General features: G+C 39.0%; 1 protein-coding gene across 1 annotated transcript; it reads right to left on the reverse strand.

Annotated features, from left to right (window-relative positions):
- Positions 1-1,877: 1,877 nt before the first annotated feature.
- LOC133518227 (uncharacterized) lies at positions 1,878-8,990 on the reverse strand. Its single transcript, XM_061851859.1, has 4 exons — positions 8,486-8,990; positions 3,110-3,631; positions 2,045-3,009; positions 1,878-2,003 (listed from the first exon to the last, which is right to left on the reverse strand). The coding sequence occupies exons 1-4, from the start codon at positions 8,988-8,990 to the stop codon at positions 1,878-1,880; spliced, it is 2,118 nt and encodes a 705-aa protein (XP_061707843.1).
- Between the last annotated feature and the right edge of the window lie 8,198 nt (positions 8,991-17,188).

A 17,188-nucleotide genomic window follows, 5' to 3' on the forward strand; every position in this document is an offset into this window, starting at 1 on the left:
ACATTCCAAATTTTAATCGCTAACGGTAACAAAAATCGACTTGACGCAACGGATAAATGCGAAAACATAATATTATATAGGTTACCTACTCTATTCTTTTCAAAAAATCATCTTAGGCTTTCGATGATAGTAAAGAAATAAAATCAAGGCATCATATTTAGAAACTTAAAGATAGCAATTCAATATCATGGCATATTCATAATCGGATAGAGTCGGTAAACAAACGTTTACGAGCGTGTGCCTATTTAATTAGATTACGGCATTATGGTTTAAATATTACGCTATTTATACATACTTTTCATCACGGTCATGGTTGTATTCGTACCTTCTGTACACCTCATAAATATTTATTTATATAAATACCTTTATTTATTCTTGCTTTACTCGACCTAATGGATAAGAGCGGCTAAAACTTATTGTGGATGGCGCTATTCTAAAAATCCATAGGTATGTATTCCATACGGTGAGGAGAATAGACATAAGATTGAAACTATGTACAGTCAGCATCAAAAGTAGCGAATCAAATAACGTTTCATGAGTATCTACCATTCTGTAACAGCTTACCAAAAAGTGATGTCTTTAATATAGAATAACTAACACTGTAAAAGATATACTTTTGAGCGCAAATTTGAACAACTTATCTATATTTGGAAAAGTTATCCGGAATATCAGATACTTTTGGCGCGTTGTTTCTTCCGCTAGTTTTGATGCTGACTGTACCTATGCAAACAATATAACCATTGTCATTATAAGGCGAAAACCTTCCCCTTAGCTGTAATCCACAATCTTTTAATGATTGTATTTTTCAGAAATAGATAGATTTCCAATTCAGAACGAAACAAGGGCATAAAGTAACCCATATCATCCGAGGCAATTTATCGGTTCCAAGATATTCATGTGGCATTTATGCCCGAGTTATATACTCTGCTTTTCGAGATTCTACGATTGCAAGGAAAATATGTATACACAAATATCAAATATTGAAGAGAAGGCTTCCGCAAAATAGTAGATTTTATATGAAATTTCTACATGTTTTAATAAAAGGCAATAGCAATTAATAATTAAGAAATCCTACGGAAATTAGACTATAATTCCGAAGGCATCAATCAGACTCTAAGAAACACCTTAAGAGGCTGTCAACACCCAATGTCCTTGAAATTGATGTTACTTAAACTTTACAGTTTTTTAAGAAAGACTATTTGTTTTAGTCAAGTAAGAAAGATATATATTCATATTTATTATATTTCAAAGACCGTGGTTGTACTCGATACATGATTGAACGAAATCGGCTCGATAGAAAATAATTGCAAAGATTGGTCTTAAAATCACAATTAAGTAAGTAAGTAAATATTCTTTATTGCACCAACAATTATATATATATATATAATAGGCCTTTTCATCTGCGTGAGATGTTTTAAGCAGCATCCTGGTAACGACACTTGCGTTCGTGGCTGTATAGCCCTATGCGAGAGAGGATCCCACGTCCACACACGCGGCAGGTGTATGCTTGCCCAGGTGGGCGAGGGTTGGAGGCCTGCTCGTGGCGCCTCATACGTTTCTCTCTTAAAAAGGTAAACCAGGCATCGTCGTGTGTGGCCTGACCATCGTGAATAGCACGACGCCATACGGGTCGGTCTTCGGCCAGTTTTTGCCATTGGTTACATGTGATATTAAAAGTAACCATATCACGCTTGACGCAATCTTTGAAGCGCAGCATTGGCCGCCCGACCAGTCTTTTTGCGTCTGCAACCTCCCCTAGCAGGATTTGACGTGGCAAACGAGTCCGTTCCATTCGATACACATGCCCAAGCCACCTCAGTCGTCTCTTCTTTAGTATGGCTGTGATACTATGGAGCTGTGCCTCGCTTAGAACAGACTCATTTGTCACGCGATCCTTCCATGTGAAGCCAAGTATGCTCCGCAGACAGCGCATATGAAAGGAGTTCAGCCGGCGTTCTTGTTTTGTGTAAGTTGTCCAGGATTCCGCTCCATACAGAAGAGTGCTTAGGACACACGCTTGGTAAATAAGCATTTTCGTTTTTACCGTAAGATGTTTGTTGTCCCAAGCCCTTGCACGGAGTCTTCCGAACGTAGTGGCCGCTTTGCCGATGCGGGAGTCGATCTCCACGTCGAGCGAGAGATTGCTCGACACAAGCGAACCAAGGTAGCAAAACTTGCTGACCACCTCGAGAGGTGCGCCGTTAAGTATAATCGTTGGCTGTTCTGAACATCCTTGCGCTAGTATCACGGTTTTTCTGGCGTTAATGGACATGGAAAAGAGGTCACATGCTGTTGCAAATTTGTCCAAGATGGTCTGCAGCTGAGTCTGACTGTGAGCGACGAGAGCAGCGTCGTCAGCAAAGAGAAGGCTGTCTACAAATAAGTCCTCCCTATGACGTTTGGACTTGAGTCTCGTAAGATTATACATCTGACCATCGGATCTTGTGTACAGGTGAACGCCCTGTAGATCGTCTCCAAAAGCAACCTTCAAGAGTACAGAAAAGAAAATTCCAAAGAGAGTAGGTGCCAATACACAACCTTGTCGAACGCCTCGGCGTACGTCAAAGGGGGCAGATGTTTCTCCGTTGTGGAGGATTGTGGCTTCCATACCCTCGTGGAATGATCGTACTATCTTCAGGAGCTTAGGAGGACAACCAATACTGACAAGAACCGAGTATAGCCCCGCTCTGCTCACAGTGTCAAAAGCCTTGTTTAAGTCGACAAAAGCTACGACGAGAGGACTGTTTTGCTCCCTACACTTTTCCTGTAACTGTCTTAGTGAAAATATCATATCGACAGTTGACCGTTGAGACCGAAAGCCGCATTGCGCCTCTGGATATACGCGGTCAGCCAGCTTTTGTAGTTTTGCCAAGGTGGCCCTAGCAAAAGCTTTGCCGACGATGCTAAGGAGGGATATTCCACGGTAATTATTGCAATCACCGCGGTCGCCTTTGCCTTTGTAAAGAGTGACGATATTAGCATCGCGCATATCTTGAGGCACGCAACCCTCTTCCCAACATTTGGTCAGGTTGTTATGAAGGACGGGAAGGATGCACTTAAGCTTGACGACTTCGGTGTACACTTAATTCGTCTTTGCCCGGACTCTTACCGTTTTTAAGCTGCTTGATGGCCAGGTAGAGTTCCTCTACGGTAGGTGAAGAGTCCAATTCGTGCCAAGTATCCAGGTTCGGGAGTAGTCCCATAGTTTCTGGCTGAATGTCGACTGGACACGAATAGAGCCCGGTGTAGTGTTCCACCCATCTGGCCATTTGACGACTGCTGTTTGTTATAACAGAGCCGTCAGCTTCCTTTAGAGGGGCCGTCTTTTTTTGTATAGGTCCAAGAGCTCGCTTAATGCCTTCGTAAACACCGCCTATGTTTCCTGCGTCTGCGCATGCTTGGATCCCTTGACAGAGTTCTGTCCAGTATGCGTTTGCATAGAAGCGAGAGCTACACTGGAGTGAGGCTTTTGCCTTGCTGAGCTCTTCCCGTGTAGCATCGCAGGGATTAAGGCGGAAGCTTAGAAAAGCCTGCCGCTTCAAGTCGATAAGGGGCAGTAAGTGCTCCTCGTTTTCAATTAACCAGTCGTGAGACTTTGCCTTCTGGTATCCAAAAACTTTTCCTGCGGTGTCTGTGAGAAGAGACTTTATTTTTTCCCATTCGAGTTGCGCTGATACGGAACCGTCCCATGCCGAAACTTCATCACGGACTGTAGCTCCAAACGATTCCAATGCCTCCAAGTCCCGGGTCTTAAAAAGATTAAGAGGAATTCCTAGTAGCGATTTTCCCATACAAACGCTCTCGACTGATTCCTCCCTGGATTTTCAACCTAGAGCAGTGATTTTTTCAAATAAGATCAATATCATCAATATCTGTGCCGCTATGTTTTGCTTTTTTGGATTATTTTATTTTTAAGAAAGATACAGCGCCTCGAAAATCGCAAAAACGGCTCAATTGAATTGGCTGTAAAAAAAGGCACAGTATACAAATATGACAAAAAATATCCAAAAAATCAAAACATAGCGGCATAGATTATTTCTTCCTCTTGCAGTTTCCAAAATTTCATAAAGATTGATTGCGTTTTGGAGGAGGAAACAGTCGAGAGCGAAACCTCGATTTTTGAGTTTTTTGCGTGTGAATTTTAGTCCGAGCTGCAGTTGTCCTTATCGCACGAATTAGAGGCGGAGACAGTTTCTAAATATACGTACACAGAAGGAATAGTGATGGGCATAACATGTTAATGGTTAAAATGAGAAAAAATACACCAACAACCAACAGTCGATCGCCGTAATATAACCAAAATACCACGTAGTTCTAAGAAAAGGGTGTCATGTGTTTTCACACTCTTTAATGTAACAACTATTATGTACCATAGTTTCGTAATAAATATTTATATTCTATTCTATTCTAATATGTACCCGTAATGGCCTGTCACTTCAAACCGTTTTTTTGTATTTTTTTACATTGCAGGTCATGTAGTGCTTATGTTTAGTTATGTTTACTATTAAAGGCCTGTAAACAAAGCTAAGTAGGATAATAGGTCCAATCTGCTTATTTTGATTAAAACATCATAAATACCCATTAACAATTTGATTGTCTTGCATTGCTCACACTTGTGCGTCACAAGTAAACCACTAGATAGCAAATTTACATTACGGCTAGCCGATATCGAAATAAGGGCCATTTTGAAATGCGGCGGTTCAACGATTAAGGTATGTTGGGATAATACCGGATGTGGGTGAAGAACGTAGCAAATTCATTTCTCCCTAATTTGGCTTTATTTTTTAATGTTATCAACATTGTGTAAGACGCCATTTCATTGCCTCGACTGCCAGTGTCCCAGCGCCACTCAGGGATATCGGGCTTGTGCTATGCGCAATCACATAGAGCAAGGTAAATTTCGTGTATCCGATCTTCGCCCTGTAATTTATTTTGTGTATTGTGATGAAAATGTGTTTGTTTTTGTAATTGTGTTAATGTATAATTTTGTTTTAGATGTTTTTTTATAAAACAATCTAATCAAAAACAGACCAGACCAGACCAGACAGAGGATTGCTGTAGACCAATATCCGATTTTGACCCTTCCAGGTAAAGATCGGAAAGAAACAATACGATCTTTACACATTTAAAAAACAGCAGTTTATGTCAAATTTTAAATTTTCTTCAATTTACCTACTTAATTATCACATTTATTGTTTTCTTGATCACACTTTCGTACCGTTATTATTATCCAGTACCAACGCGACGGTAAATCAAAAGGAAAAGATTTAGGTAGTCTATTTTGTATGTATGTGTATGTACACCTACTTACTGACAATGTCATTTTTTTAATTTCCGCTGCCCAAAGGTTGCCTGGAGATTGCGTTTTAGCGATTAGACTGCATGTTGTTTTCCTGTGCTTATGTTTCTGTTTTCTTTTGTATTGTTTTTTTTATTGAGGTGTGTAATAAAGAGTATTTGTATTGTATAGGGATGATTCTACATGTTGAATTTTATAACAAAATCTAGTAAAATACCTATTTTGCTACCTAGCAAATAAGCAATTTTTCGCAATAAAATGAATATTGAAATACTACATATATGGAAATGATTAAAAATACAGGACCTAAAAGTTTCAAAAATTTTTTTTTTTTTCAACTTTCAAAAAGGAATTAAGTAATAGTAACATACGATCCGGGGGGCAACACTTACAAATGTAGTTAACATTAGTAAAGATGGCGGCGACTTCTATTAATGGGATCCGATAACATACTTTTGCGTAAAGCTGAAGCTGCCGATTATGCAAACTACATCACCAGATATCACTATAAGATTGACAAAATTTAAAGGCATGAATACAACATTAAGAAGGTTGCATATACGTCGTATGTCAAGAGCAAGACTTATCTTCATTCATAATGTTGATACCTAGCAACTGTTGTTTACTGTCAAAAAAAATTTTAACAGATATGATTGATATGAACTTATTATTCCTCTAACGATCGACGACGAAATTACCAGGAATTATCTATACCTGTCCTTACTTTACCTCCGGAATATCTTGAATTCACGTCCAGTTGGATATTAAGGTCAAAGAAGAAACGCCCAGTTGAGAACTAGGCAAGTCAGTTATGAGCACATGAAAAAGTTCTAGCTCAGACTGAGACACAAGTCACAGAAGACGAAGCTAATGCAGCTTTGTACACAAAGATGAACATAGGTAAAAAAAAGAACAATTCCAAACAAAATCAGAAGCTGAAGTACTTACAACACCTAGTCTATTACTATCTTGTATACCAAATTGAAAGCAATAAACATATTCTTGCATTACTATAAAGTATGTTTTTTTTATTCCATTCTTTTTAAAACTTTTCTACATAACATTAGGTATACTTGGGTGGCTTACAATTTAGTATTTTGTTTAATATCTTGTAAACAGAAAAACTATGAAAGTTACAAGAAATCAAACAAAAAACTAACATGTATACCGCCGAAGTAGACCTAATATTATGTAGTACGAAAGTACCTACACATACGGATGCATATGTAGATGTTAACGCACACATATATACTTAGTTTCGGATACAAAATAGAGATAGCACTTCGAAATTAGTTTCCTTAAAATGCTTCAAGAGGGCTCTCTTTTCCTATATATTTTATTCTATTACTTTACTCTTTGCATACGATCCTTACATTTTATCCAAAAAAAAGATTGTATATCAACTATATATATAATTGCAATATTTTACCGTCAAAATCGCAATTGTTAACACATTGTTTACTTATCAAATTGGCGTATGATATAAGTATCAAAGTTTGAGAGCCACAATTTTACCAAATTTTTGTATCAGGGTTAAGATCGGATACAAAAATACGAAAAATAGAACATTCTTTTTTTTATACTACGTCGGTGGCAAACAAGCATACGGCCTGCCTGATGGTAAGCAGTATCCGTAGCCTATGTACGCCTGCAACTCCAGAGGAGTTACATGCGCGTTGCCGACCCTAACCCCCTCCCACCCTCGTTGAGCTCTGGCAACCTTACTCACCGGCAGGAACACAACACTATGACATTCGATGACAACTTTTAAATTTGTATTGTTGGCTGCAATTTATATACGTAGGCGAAGGCTAAACACCGGACCTATTCTTTGTGATACCTTATTCTCTTTCCATTTAAACCAATCACCATCACCATTATTCACCATTCGATGTTATCCCTTGATGGCAAAACACTCGTTACCCTAAAAAAAGTATGTTTCATCTTTACACGTGTACAAAACTAAAACCTTTATATATTGAAGATTACCAAAATTCAGGCTGAATCTACGGTTATTATTTAACGATTTGGTCCGTACTTCAAGAATCTGACACGATCTAGAAAAAAAATCGCGAGTTCTCTCAATTGGTCCCAAAATTGTCCGGCATTATCCCAACCCAACATACCTTACCCAGATTGTCATTGCGATACGTTCTTCAATAAGACGGCACAAGTTTAGCCCCATCGTACTACTACTACTATTTAGATTGTAGGTTAACCATACCTACTTACAAAATTTCACAGCACACCATGATCACACCCAACTTATTGTCACGGATAGGTAAGACGACCGAAGCAAGGACATCATTCTTTTTTGTAGTCTTTATCTGAATTAATTAATAGATACAGTAGAAAATAATAAATAAATAATCAATATAAATAAATATTATAGGACATTATTACTCAAATTGAAAAGTACCACAGTAAGCTCAATAAGGCTTGTGTTGAGGGTACTTAGACAACGATATATATAATAAATATATAAATATTTATAAATACTTAAATACACAGAAAACACCCATGACTCGGGAACAAATATCCATGCTAATCACACGAATATATGCCCTTACCAGGATTTGAACCCGGGACCATCAGCTTCGTAGGCAGGGTCACTACCCACTAGGCCAAACTGGTCGTAAAAATAATAATTAAAAACAATATTATGTGATAACATCAAAAACAACTTATGTCGGGCAGCGCAGGATGAATTCCGGCCGGCGAGCGGCAATGTCAACGGAACGGCGCGCAATGAGCGGGCGCTCGCGTCTCGCATCTGTGTGCGCGCACTCACACTTAGATAGCTCCCGCTCCCGCCCACCGCAGCGCGACAGAAACATAGCTTCAAAAATTCGAGATTTGAAAAGTTGCTCAGCTAGGAATTGCTCTTAATCTTCTTTCGACCAGGAGGCTTAGAAGAGTGAATCCTCTTGGGGACTAATCGAACTTTGGTGCACACAAGACTATGGTCAGTGTCGCAATCGGCGCTGTGGAACGTCCGTGTATGGAGCGTTTCCCGCAGATCCCTCCTTCTAGTAAGAGCAAGGTCTAACTGATGCCAGTGTTTTGAGCGGGGGTGCATCCAAGAGACTTTTCGCATCAATTTTCCTTTGAAAAATGTATTGGTGACGCACAATTGAAATTTAGAGCAGAACTCCAACAATCGTTGTCCGTTGTCGTTTAGCTTACCGATACCATGCACACCTAGGCAATCGGGCCAGTCAGTATTATCCTGGCCGACCCTAGCGTTAAAGTCGCCCATAATATGAAGCCTATCGGTTGTACGCACCCCGCGAACTACTTCATCGAGCTGGTCATAAAATTGGTCTTTGGCCTCGGGTTTGGAGTTTAGCGTCGGTGCGTAAGCGGAGATCAAAGTCACATAGCCACTTTTCGTATTAAGACGCAAGACCATGATGCGCTCAGATACACCTACAGGCGTCTCCATTGCATCAATAATATGATTACGGACCGCAAAACCTACCCCATGCTCCCGTGTTTCCGTAGAACTCTTGCCCTTCCAGTAAAAAGTGTAGTTAGTTTCTCGCAAAGAGCCTTCATCCTCAATTCTGGTCTCCTGTAAAGCTGCAATATCTACGTTTAACCTGTTGAGTTCCGCGTCAATATTGTATGTTTTGCGCAGATCTTGTGCGCAGTCAAAGTTTTCGCAGGTTTTCGGAAAACCCGTCCTCATTGTTCGGACATTCCATGTCGCATAGCGCATGTAGGAAGAATTTTTGTCGCTTTTAAGAGTTTTGTTTCTTACATTCTGAGCAGGTGGTTGGTGTTACAGCGTCAATGCCCAGCTGTGAAGCTTGTGTCCCGTTCACCCAGACAGGACAAATTAACGCTGAGGCGGATCAGTACCTTATTGGTCGGGGATTGCCCGACTTGTAGCAGGCGGTAACTGATCAGTGGATCTACGATGGATCCTCCTACTGTCGGGAGTGGCCCCTGGCGCCCGCACATGCGACGCCTATTCGTGCGGACTTATAACCGGTAACTGCCACTCCCCGTGTTATTTCCCACCTGCATGGCAGGTGGGCGAAGTGCCCTCTCCGCGGATGCTGCTGCGCCTGGGACAGACGACTTTATGGCAACACGGGCTTGCCCAGAACCCGTACCACCCTCTCTTTCCTCCCCGACATGATCCACAGGAATGACGAGTCAGTACGTGTGGTGCCAGTTTGGACGCAGGTGCCTGGCTTGTGCCTAAATGGTGGCTCCAGATCCGGGTTTATAATTAGTTTTCCTTCTTTTTAATTAGTTTTTCTTTTTTTATACATTTTACATACATGTAAAACTACAAATGAATTTTAAAGGAAAATAGAACCAGGTAACAACGGGCGGTCTTATCGCTAAAAAGCGATCTCTAAACGGTTTTATGTCTTTATTGTTTTGACTTATGGGTCTGCAATTAAAATCACAATTTAAAAACATTTATATCTAAACCTCTGTTGAGTAAAATATTACACTAATAATCCACTTGTTTTATTTAAATATTTTTCTTATTATTCCCTTGCCCAGGCCCAGTAACATGCGACAGTGCTGTCTCATTTACTCCGATGCAAATAGACAGTGTGCGCGCTTTAGGTATTGACAGCCTCTTAATGTTAATGTTAGATCGATAGAAAAAAAATCACGAAAACATGTCTGATTTTATTTTCAATTGTATATCATTATCCTGCATTCCATTTAATTTAATTTGTTTTAAAACCACATGCAAGTATACAGTGCTGAAAGAAGACACTTACACATGAATTACATTTTAAACATTTAAAAATTATATAACATTATTAAAAATAAAGAAACCAATATCCTCAATTCAAGCTTCTTCTGATACAAACGTCATGTAAATAGAGAAAAATAGCGAATGTCATATACATAAAGATAAAAGTCAACAATAATAGTACCTACATTATGATACAAGTGTGCTAAGTTGGTCATTACACACGAGGCGATATTGTGCGCGCGAGCTGTAAGCGAGCGCGCAATTAGAAAGCCGATGTGGGTAATGACCAATGCACACGCGTTTCATACGACGTTTTTCAACACACTTGCGAGGAAAAAACAAAACTTATAAATCAGATTTTTTTCTCAACAGTAAAGGTACCTACAATTTTCAAAATGGTTACTTACAGTTTTAACATCGAATAATTGCACCAAAGCGTGCTGGGCTTGTAGGCACTTATTCGCCAGTTCATTGGAATAAGCTGCTAACACGTTTCCAAGAAAGATTGGGCGTTTTTGCTGATTTTCCATTGAATAAAAGTTTCATATGTCGCCAATTATTTTTCACCCGATTTTGATGGTAAAAAGCTATCGTTCTCGGCTCTTGCCTCTATATATGAGTATTACTAGCAGCGTCAATTTTATGTGTTCTTCATTTTCAATACTTGAAAATGATATTTTCGTCAATATATAAACTAAAAACATGCAAAACTATTCCAATTTTATGACAAATACGGAAAATGGTTATATTTTTTTTACGCACGATTCCAATGCGCGCGCAAGGCAAAGGCGCGGACGAAATTGACAAACAGCCAATTAAAAAAATGTAAAAAAGCTAATATTTTTGTATTTCTATTCGAAGGATGGAGATCAAATCGATAAACTTTTATGTTTATTCATTAATGTAATTTACGAGATAATTTAATCTATAAATTATGTTTGGTGTGATAAAACCTCTTTGAACTAACATTTGAAACCTAATAGTTGATTTTTAAAAAAAATGTATTACTCGACCAAATTAAGAAGGCTCCGTTTCCATGCACATTATTTGCAATCAGTTACCTTCTTAACTCAGGCGGATAATATAATGAAAAAGCCCAAGTGACTGAAAAAGCACGCGTGTTCAATACCTAGGATTATGAGCCAAAAATCGGTGGAATAAAAGCGTCGTTTTGAGTAAGTGTGTTGAAAATAATATAAAAAAATTAAATACAATTAAGCGTCATTATAATTCAATCAGTACCATTTTATGTAGAGCTATTGTTAAGCTACAGCGCCACAAGCCTCACAAACGTCCCTATACCGTCAGCGAACACGTCGGCGTCCGGGAGGCGCTGGAGCATGTCATTAAGAAGCGCACACGCCCGGCACGTCGGCGCGTTGTCGGTGCAGCGAGTGCGCGCCACGCTGCGCGCGAACAGCAGCGGCGGCCGGCGTCGCGGCACCATCGCCTGTCCCGAGCCGTCCCCAGCTACCGAGCCGGCACCGCCAGTCTTACCCGCTCCAACACCGCCGAACTACTAACTCTACCATTGAGTACTTTATAGTAGTGGATCAGCGTCTTTCTCCTGGACTCGAGCGTATCCAGCCCTAACATCCCTGATACGAATAGGGACGATACAGATATGGGTAGTATCCGTACTGATTCTTATACAAAAACCTAGCCAATTTGCGCTGTATCTTTTCCACCTGGCGTACGTGCGTGTTCGATTCGTGCGGATTCCAAATTATGGCTCCAAATTCTAGCCTACTCCGAACTAATGCATTGTACAGCATGATTGTGACTCTGACATTCGAAAATTGATATGCTACTCTCATTACAAATCCGAGCATTTTCTTGCAGGTCATAGTCACGTGTTGACTGGATTCTAGTTGTGTGTCTAGTGTCAGTTCCAGGTCTCGAATCTCAGTTACACGTTCCATCTGCTCGTCGGCTTAAGACCCTAAAGTATATGTCGCATTAATCGGCGTCCGGGCTCTGGCAAAAGAGATAACTTTACATTTGACACGGCATCTATAAGTATATCGTTTTGGAGTGCTACCTACCTACACAATCGGTGCTGTTGCTTACGCCCAATAATAGTTTGAGGTCATCAGCAAACATTAATCATTTAGCAGACCTACCAGCCCTCGGCAGAATAATTTTAGTATAAAATAGGGATTTGACCAGCAAAATTTTAATCAGAAGCATAGGTACTTTCTGAGTTATTGGGGTAAATCGTCAAAACCCGCGTGATCGTCAAATCTTCCCTCGCAAATTTCGCGTGACGAAATTAGATAGAACCAAAAAACGTGGCGTTATTTTTGGTTCTATCTAATTTCCTCGCTGTACGCGCCCTCTTAAAGTTATTTTACCATATTTATTCAAGACTAAAGAAATGAGTACTCGGACCCGTGCAAGCTAGGTCACATAAAGTGCGCCGGCCGCCAGCTGTTTGTATGGTAGGTGTTAATATTGGGTTTCATTGGAATTGATTATCGGCCCAATTTGAACTTTAAGATGTGTCAATAATCGGGGATAGTACGATATGGACGTTTTTGTTTGAAGTTCGTCACTTTTGACACTGATATATCTAATCTATATCGTATCTAGACCTAATATTTGACGTATTTTAAAGTCTGAAATGGGCCATATATTTGATATCTTACAAAACAAATTTGCTTAACCCTCGAAATGCTCAATATTCCACTTTCCGAACCACTTGCTACGCTCGTGGTTCAATTTTGGAACCTTTCGCTTGCTCGGGTATCAATTTTAGCACGAGCGGTTTAAACTTTTCCCCCTTGTAAAACAAATAAATAAAAACTACTTCTCGACATAGAGGTACATTTAGCTTTTAAAATAAAATAAAAAATTAAAATTAGTTTATTTCGAGTAACAATAGGACTCATAATCACATACTTACAGATACTTATTACTTTAAAATTACATAAAAACAAATTAAAAATATTAATATTAACATAAAATATTTTAATTTTAATTGTATTTGTTGATCTATATTCGAAATGTAGTTGATATGTCATAGTTTTCAATTGTTTAGTGGATTAAAATATAATTTCCACATAAAATATTACTTATACATACATATACATACATACATATAATCACGCCTATTTCCCGAAGGGGTGGCAGAGACCATGGCTTTCCACTTGCTACGATCCTGACATACCTCTTTCGCTTCCTTCACTTTCATGACATTCCTCATACACGCTCGTCGGTTTAGGGTGCTCTTGACCTGGCCTTTCTTCAGGATTTCCCCGATTTGATCAGAGAAAGTCCGCCGAGGTCTACCCCTCCCAGCTCCCTCTTCTACTTACCATGGCGGCCCCGTGCGCACATGTTCGCGGAGAAACACGCGGTGCGTGCCTCCGCGAACATGCCCGACGTGCTGCAGTATCGAGGCAACTGGGGTTTTTGTACCTATACCGCCCTGAATGCATTGTTAAACTTACCACCATTACCATTATTTACCATTGATGAAAATTATGACTTTGATAGTTGTCTTCGCATTCTTTGTTAATATCACTTTAAATATACGTGGAAGGTATTGATATCACTGTAACTCCACATCATTGATATTGATTCAATTTAAAGGTCTAACAATACAAAAATCTCTCTGAAATCCTTACACTCGAGCACCGGTATAGGTACAAAAACCAAAAACCCAATATTAATGTAATTGCGTTTTCGTTTCCGAATACCAATCGTACCGTCCTTACACACAATTAGAATGAGTCGGTTATTGAAAATAATCACTGCTTTGTTAGGTGTCAAGGCGTAAATTTCTTGATGAGGCATGATTAGAATCTAGCGCCGCGCTTAATTGAACGAATGGCGTGAGAAAATATACATACAGGGTACCTATTTCATATTGTTAGCTTATTACCTAGGTACACACTAATGTTATTTAAAGCTAGTTTATTGACACAGTAATCACGTTAGGTAGGTAGATACTTAAGATACTTAAGTTCTCATTTAATTTAGGTACCTACCCAGTTAATTTCAAGATCAAGACGCGGCGTCCATATTATGTAATATTAAGCGACAATATACATAAGTATATAGATAAATACATACTTATATACATAGAAAACACCCATGACTCATGAACAAATACACAACACACACATGTGTGTGTGCTCATCACATAAATAAATGCCCTTACCCGAACCCAGGACCATCGGCTTCATTGGCAGGGTGACTACCCACTAGGCCAGACCGGTCGTCTAAAATATTTTAAGTGTAGTCCTTAAATTTATTAAACTTTGTGATGTATGATTTATGCAATCAAAAAGTGAACCGCGTTTTAGATTTATTAATTTATTTCTTGCACTTGGTTGGTGAAAACAATACGATTGTATTGAGATATCGGTATCGGAACCAGAGGAGGGCCGACCGTGAACATCGGAACCAGAGGAGGGCCTACCGTGAATATCGAAAACCGAAATTTCGTTATCTACCTCTATACCAAGCGACAGATAGGCAGATAACGAAAGTTTGAGTTTTTCGGTAAACCCTCCGAGGTAGAGTCAGGATTTTTTGTTTTTGTACTAAAGAAAGATATTAATAGTCCCAATGGTAAAAAGCACTTTTTAGAGTACCTTACACCGTACACGTAAAATACTGAGGATTTTTTTTATATCCCCAAACCTCCATAAAGGTGTGGGGTATCCGTGGATAGGTCTTTCAATAGAAGAGGTGTTTTGACCCCTTCGGCCGCGTACGCAACCAGAGCTTCGTAACCAGATGCGATCGAAAACTATTTCTGCCTTGTACGAAACCGGTTGCGATCAAAAACTAATTTCGTCTTACCCGTAACCAGTTACGATCGAACACTTCTCGTTCTTATACGAAACCAATGTCTGGGCCATCTATCTAGCTATAGGTTTTTTTTTTTCAAATATTTTGTCATGATACTCATGATAATTTCTTATCCTGAATGTCAGTGCTCCATATCTCTTAAGCCAGTGTCTTTTAAGGAACAAGGTTACATTGTATTTGCCAACAAAGTATTTGAATATTATCAACTGGTATAATTTTTGTGTTATGATTTTTGACTTATAACGTGTACAGTACTTATACTGTATAACAAGGTGTATAAATATAATCTTAGCTGACTTTATCAACGGTCGAAAGGTTTCGTATAACAAAGAAAAGTGTTCGATCGTAACTGATAACTAGTAAGACGGAATTAGTTTTTGATCGCAACCGGTTTCGTACAAGGCAGAAATAGTTTTCGATCGCATCTGGTTACGAAGCTCTGGTTGCGTACGCGGCCGAAGGGGTTTTGACTAAGCTATTTTGATATAGTGTTTTTTTTTTCGAAATAACCACTCCAATAGACACAACGAAATTTGTACCACCCGTCTATTTTTTTCAACCATGAAATCGTTTTGCATAATATCATGTAAGTAAATCTTATAAGACTTTCACTGAAAACTACTTTGAACGTTATCGGTTGAGCCATTTTCGAATTTTCGTAAAAAATCATCTCTTTTAAGTTCTAAGTAGGTAGGTACCTAAAATGACGTTAATGCCGCGAATATACTGCCTTATGCTTGATTTGATTTTTTGCTTATCAAAGTCTACTAAAAGCCCTTTTTAAGTCCGCCTATGGTGATGGATGAGCAACTACGGAACCCGGACGGAATAGTCATAATCTTAGTGTCTGTTATTATCTTAAATTGATTAACCATTGTGTTGGGTTTTCCTTGATTTAATTGGTAATCATTTCATTAAACTAGGTACTTAATTAGTGTAATTTTATCGCTTGGCAATATTTTAAGGAAATAATTTATGAATGGTTCTTTATTCAGGCAATAGACCCATTACATAATTTAAAAATAAAAATGCAATAATTTTAAAAGATTAATAAGAAATACAGTAAAAATAAAACATATAACTTTAGTAGTTATATTATAGTAATAATTAGAACTTAAGTTTAATAGTGGACGGGAGACAAGACGAGCTATAACTATACTTTTGGATTTCTGTTAGAAAAGGTTATGATAAGTAGGGGAGACTGGGGTTAGTTGTAACGGGGTCATTTGAAACATAACTCCAAAAGGGATCATGACGGTTGTGGGGTCCCAAAAAGGCATTCTAGCTAGCAAAACGTCGTGTCGCCTGTTGCCTCCAAAATCACACCTAATTTTTTTACGGACAGTATTACTTTTTTGACACCAAATGTTAATAAAATTGGTGTTCTTATACTGTTTAATAGTTGATAACGATTGTTACCTTAATGCAGCATCATTATTTTTTATTGAGTTAACGTATTCTAATTGACTTTATGCTGGTTTTTGTGCACCCACAGTCTTCCGTATTTTAATGCGTAATTTAACATTTGTCATAATGTCGAGGATCGTTTGAAACATTCTTTTCGGGGGCAATAGAAACAATACAAATATACCTGAAATTGTCAAATAAACTCAAAACAACAGTGCTAAATGTATGTTATCAGTAAAAAATAGTCAGCCGGTTGTATCGCGGTCCACCGTTAGTTGATGACATGAATAAAAAAAATCAGTGATCGGATCCCGATTGATATTGTGTAAGATGATAGTTTCGTTGCTAATTTAAATAATAAAAAAACGGTAGCTGGTTGTATCGTGGTGGAAAGACCGTCAGCTGATCGCATGAATATGTAAAAAATACGTGCCTTACCACTTATGTCCGCAAAGTATGCGTAATTCGTAATCCGTTTAGTGAAACGCCTGATGGAATGCTACTTGCAAAGTTTCATAATTTTGTTATCACTGTCATAAAAAGGTAATGCTCTTATTTTTTACATGTTCAGGCGACCAGCTGACATTTTTTCCATTCACAATAGAATCTGACAAAGTGTCAAACGGGAGGTGATAACAATTTTTTACGTGTTTCGGTGGCTGCCATTCCTTAACCCACCAACGGAGCGGCAGCTGACGTCCACAAGAGTTCACCATACACAGCCGTTATCGTTCATCACTATACGAGGTATCGCCTGGGAGGCGATTGGTCATGGAATTCTGTACCTGGCTTGGCTGCTACGGACATTTGTACTGCCACGAACAAGCTGCGCCAGGGATGCGACTTATGCGACATGCTTATTGCTTACGAATACTCGCGTGAAAATTGCGTTTCTGCAAATATACCCGACGCACTGCAGTGTCGCGGTAGCC

This window comes from Cydia pomonella, chromosome 5 (genome assembly GCF_033807575.1).
Source record: "Cydia pomonella isolate Wapato2018A chromosome 5, ilCydPomo1, whole genome shotgun sequence".
Taxonomy (NCBI): Eukaryota; Metazoa; Arthropoda; class Insecta; order Lepidoptera; family Tortricidae; genus Cydia; species Cydia pomonella.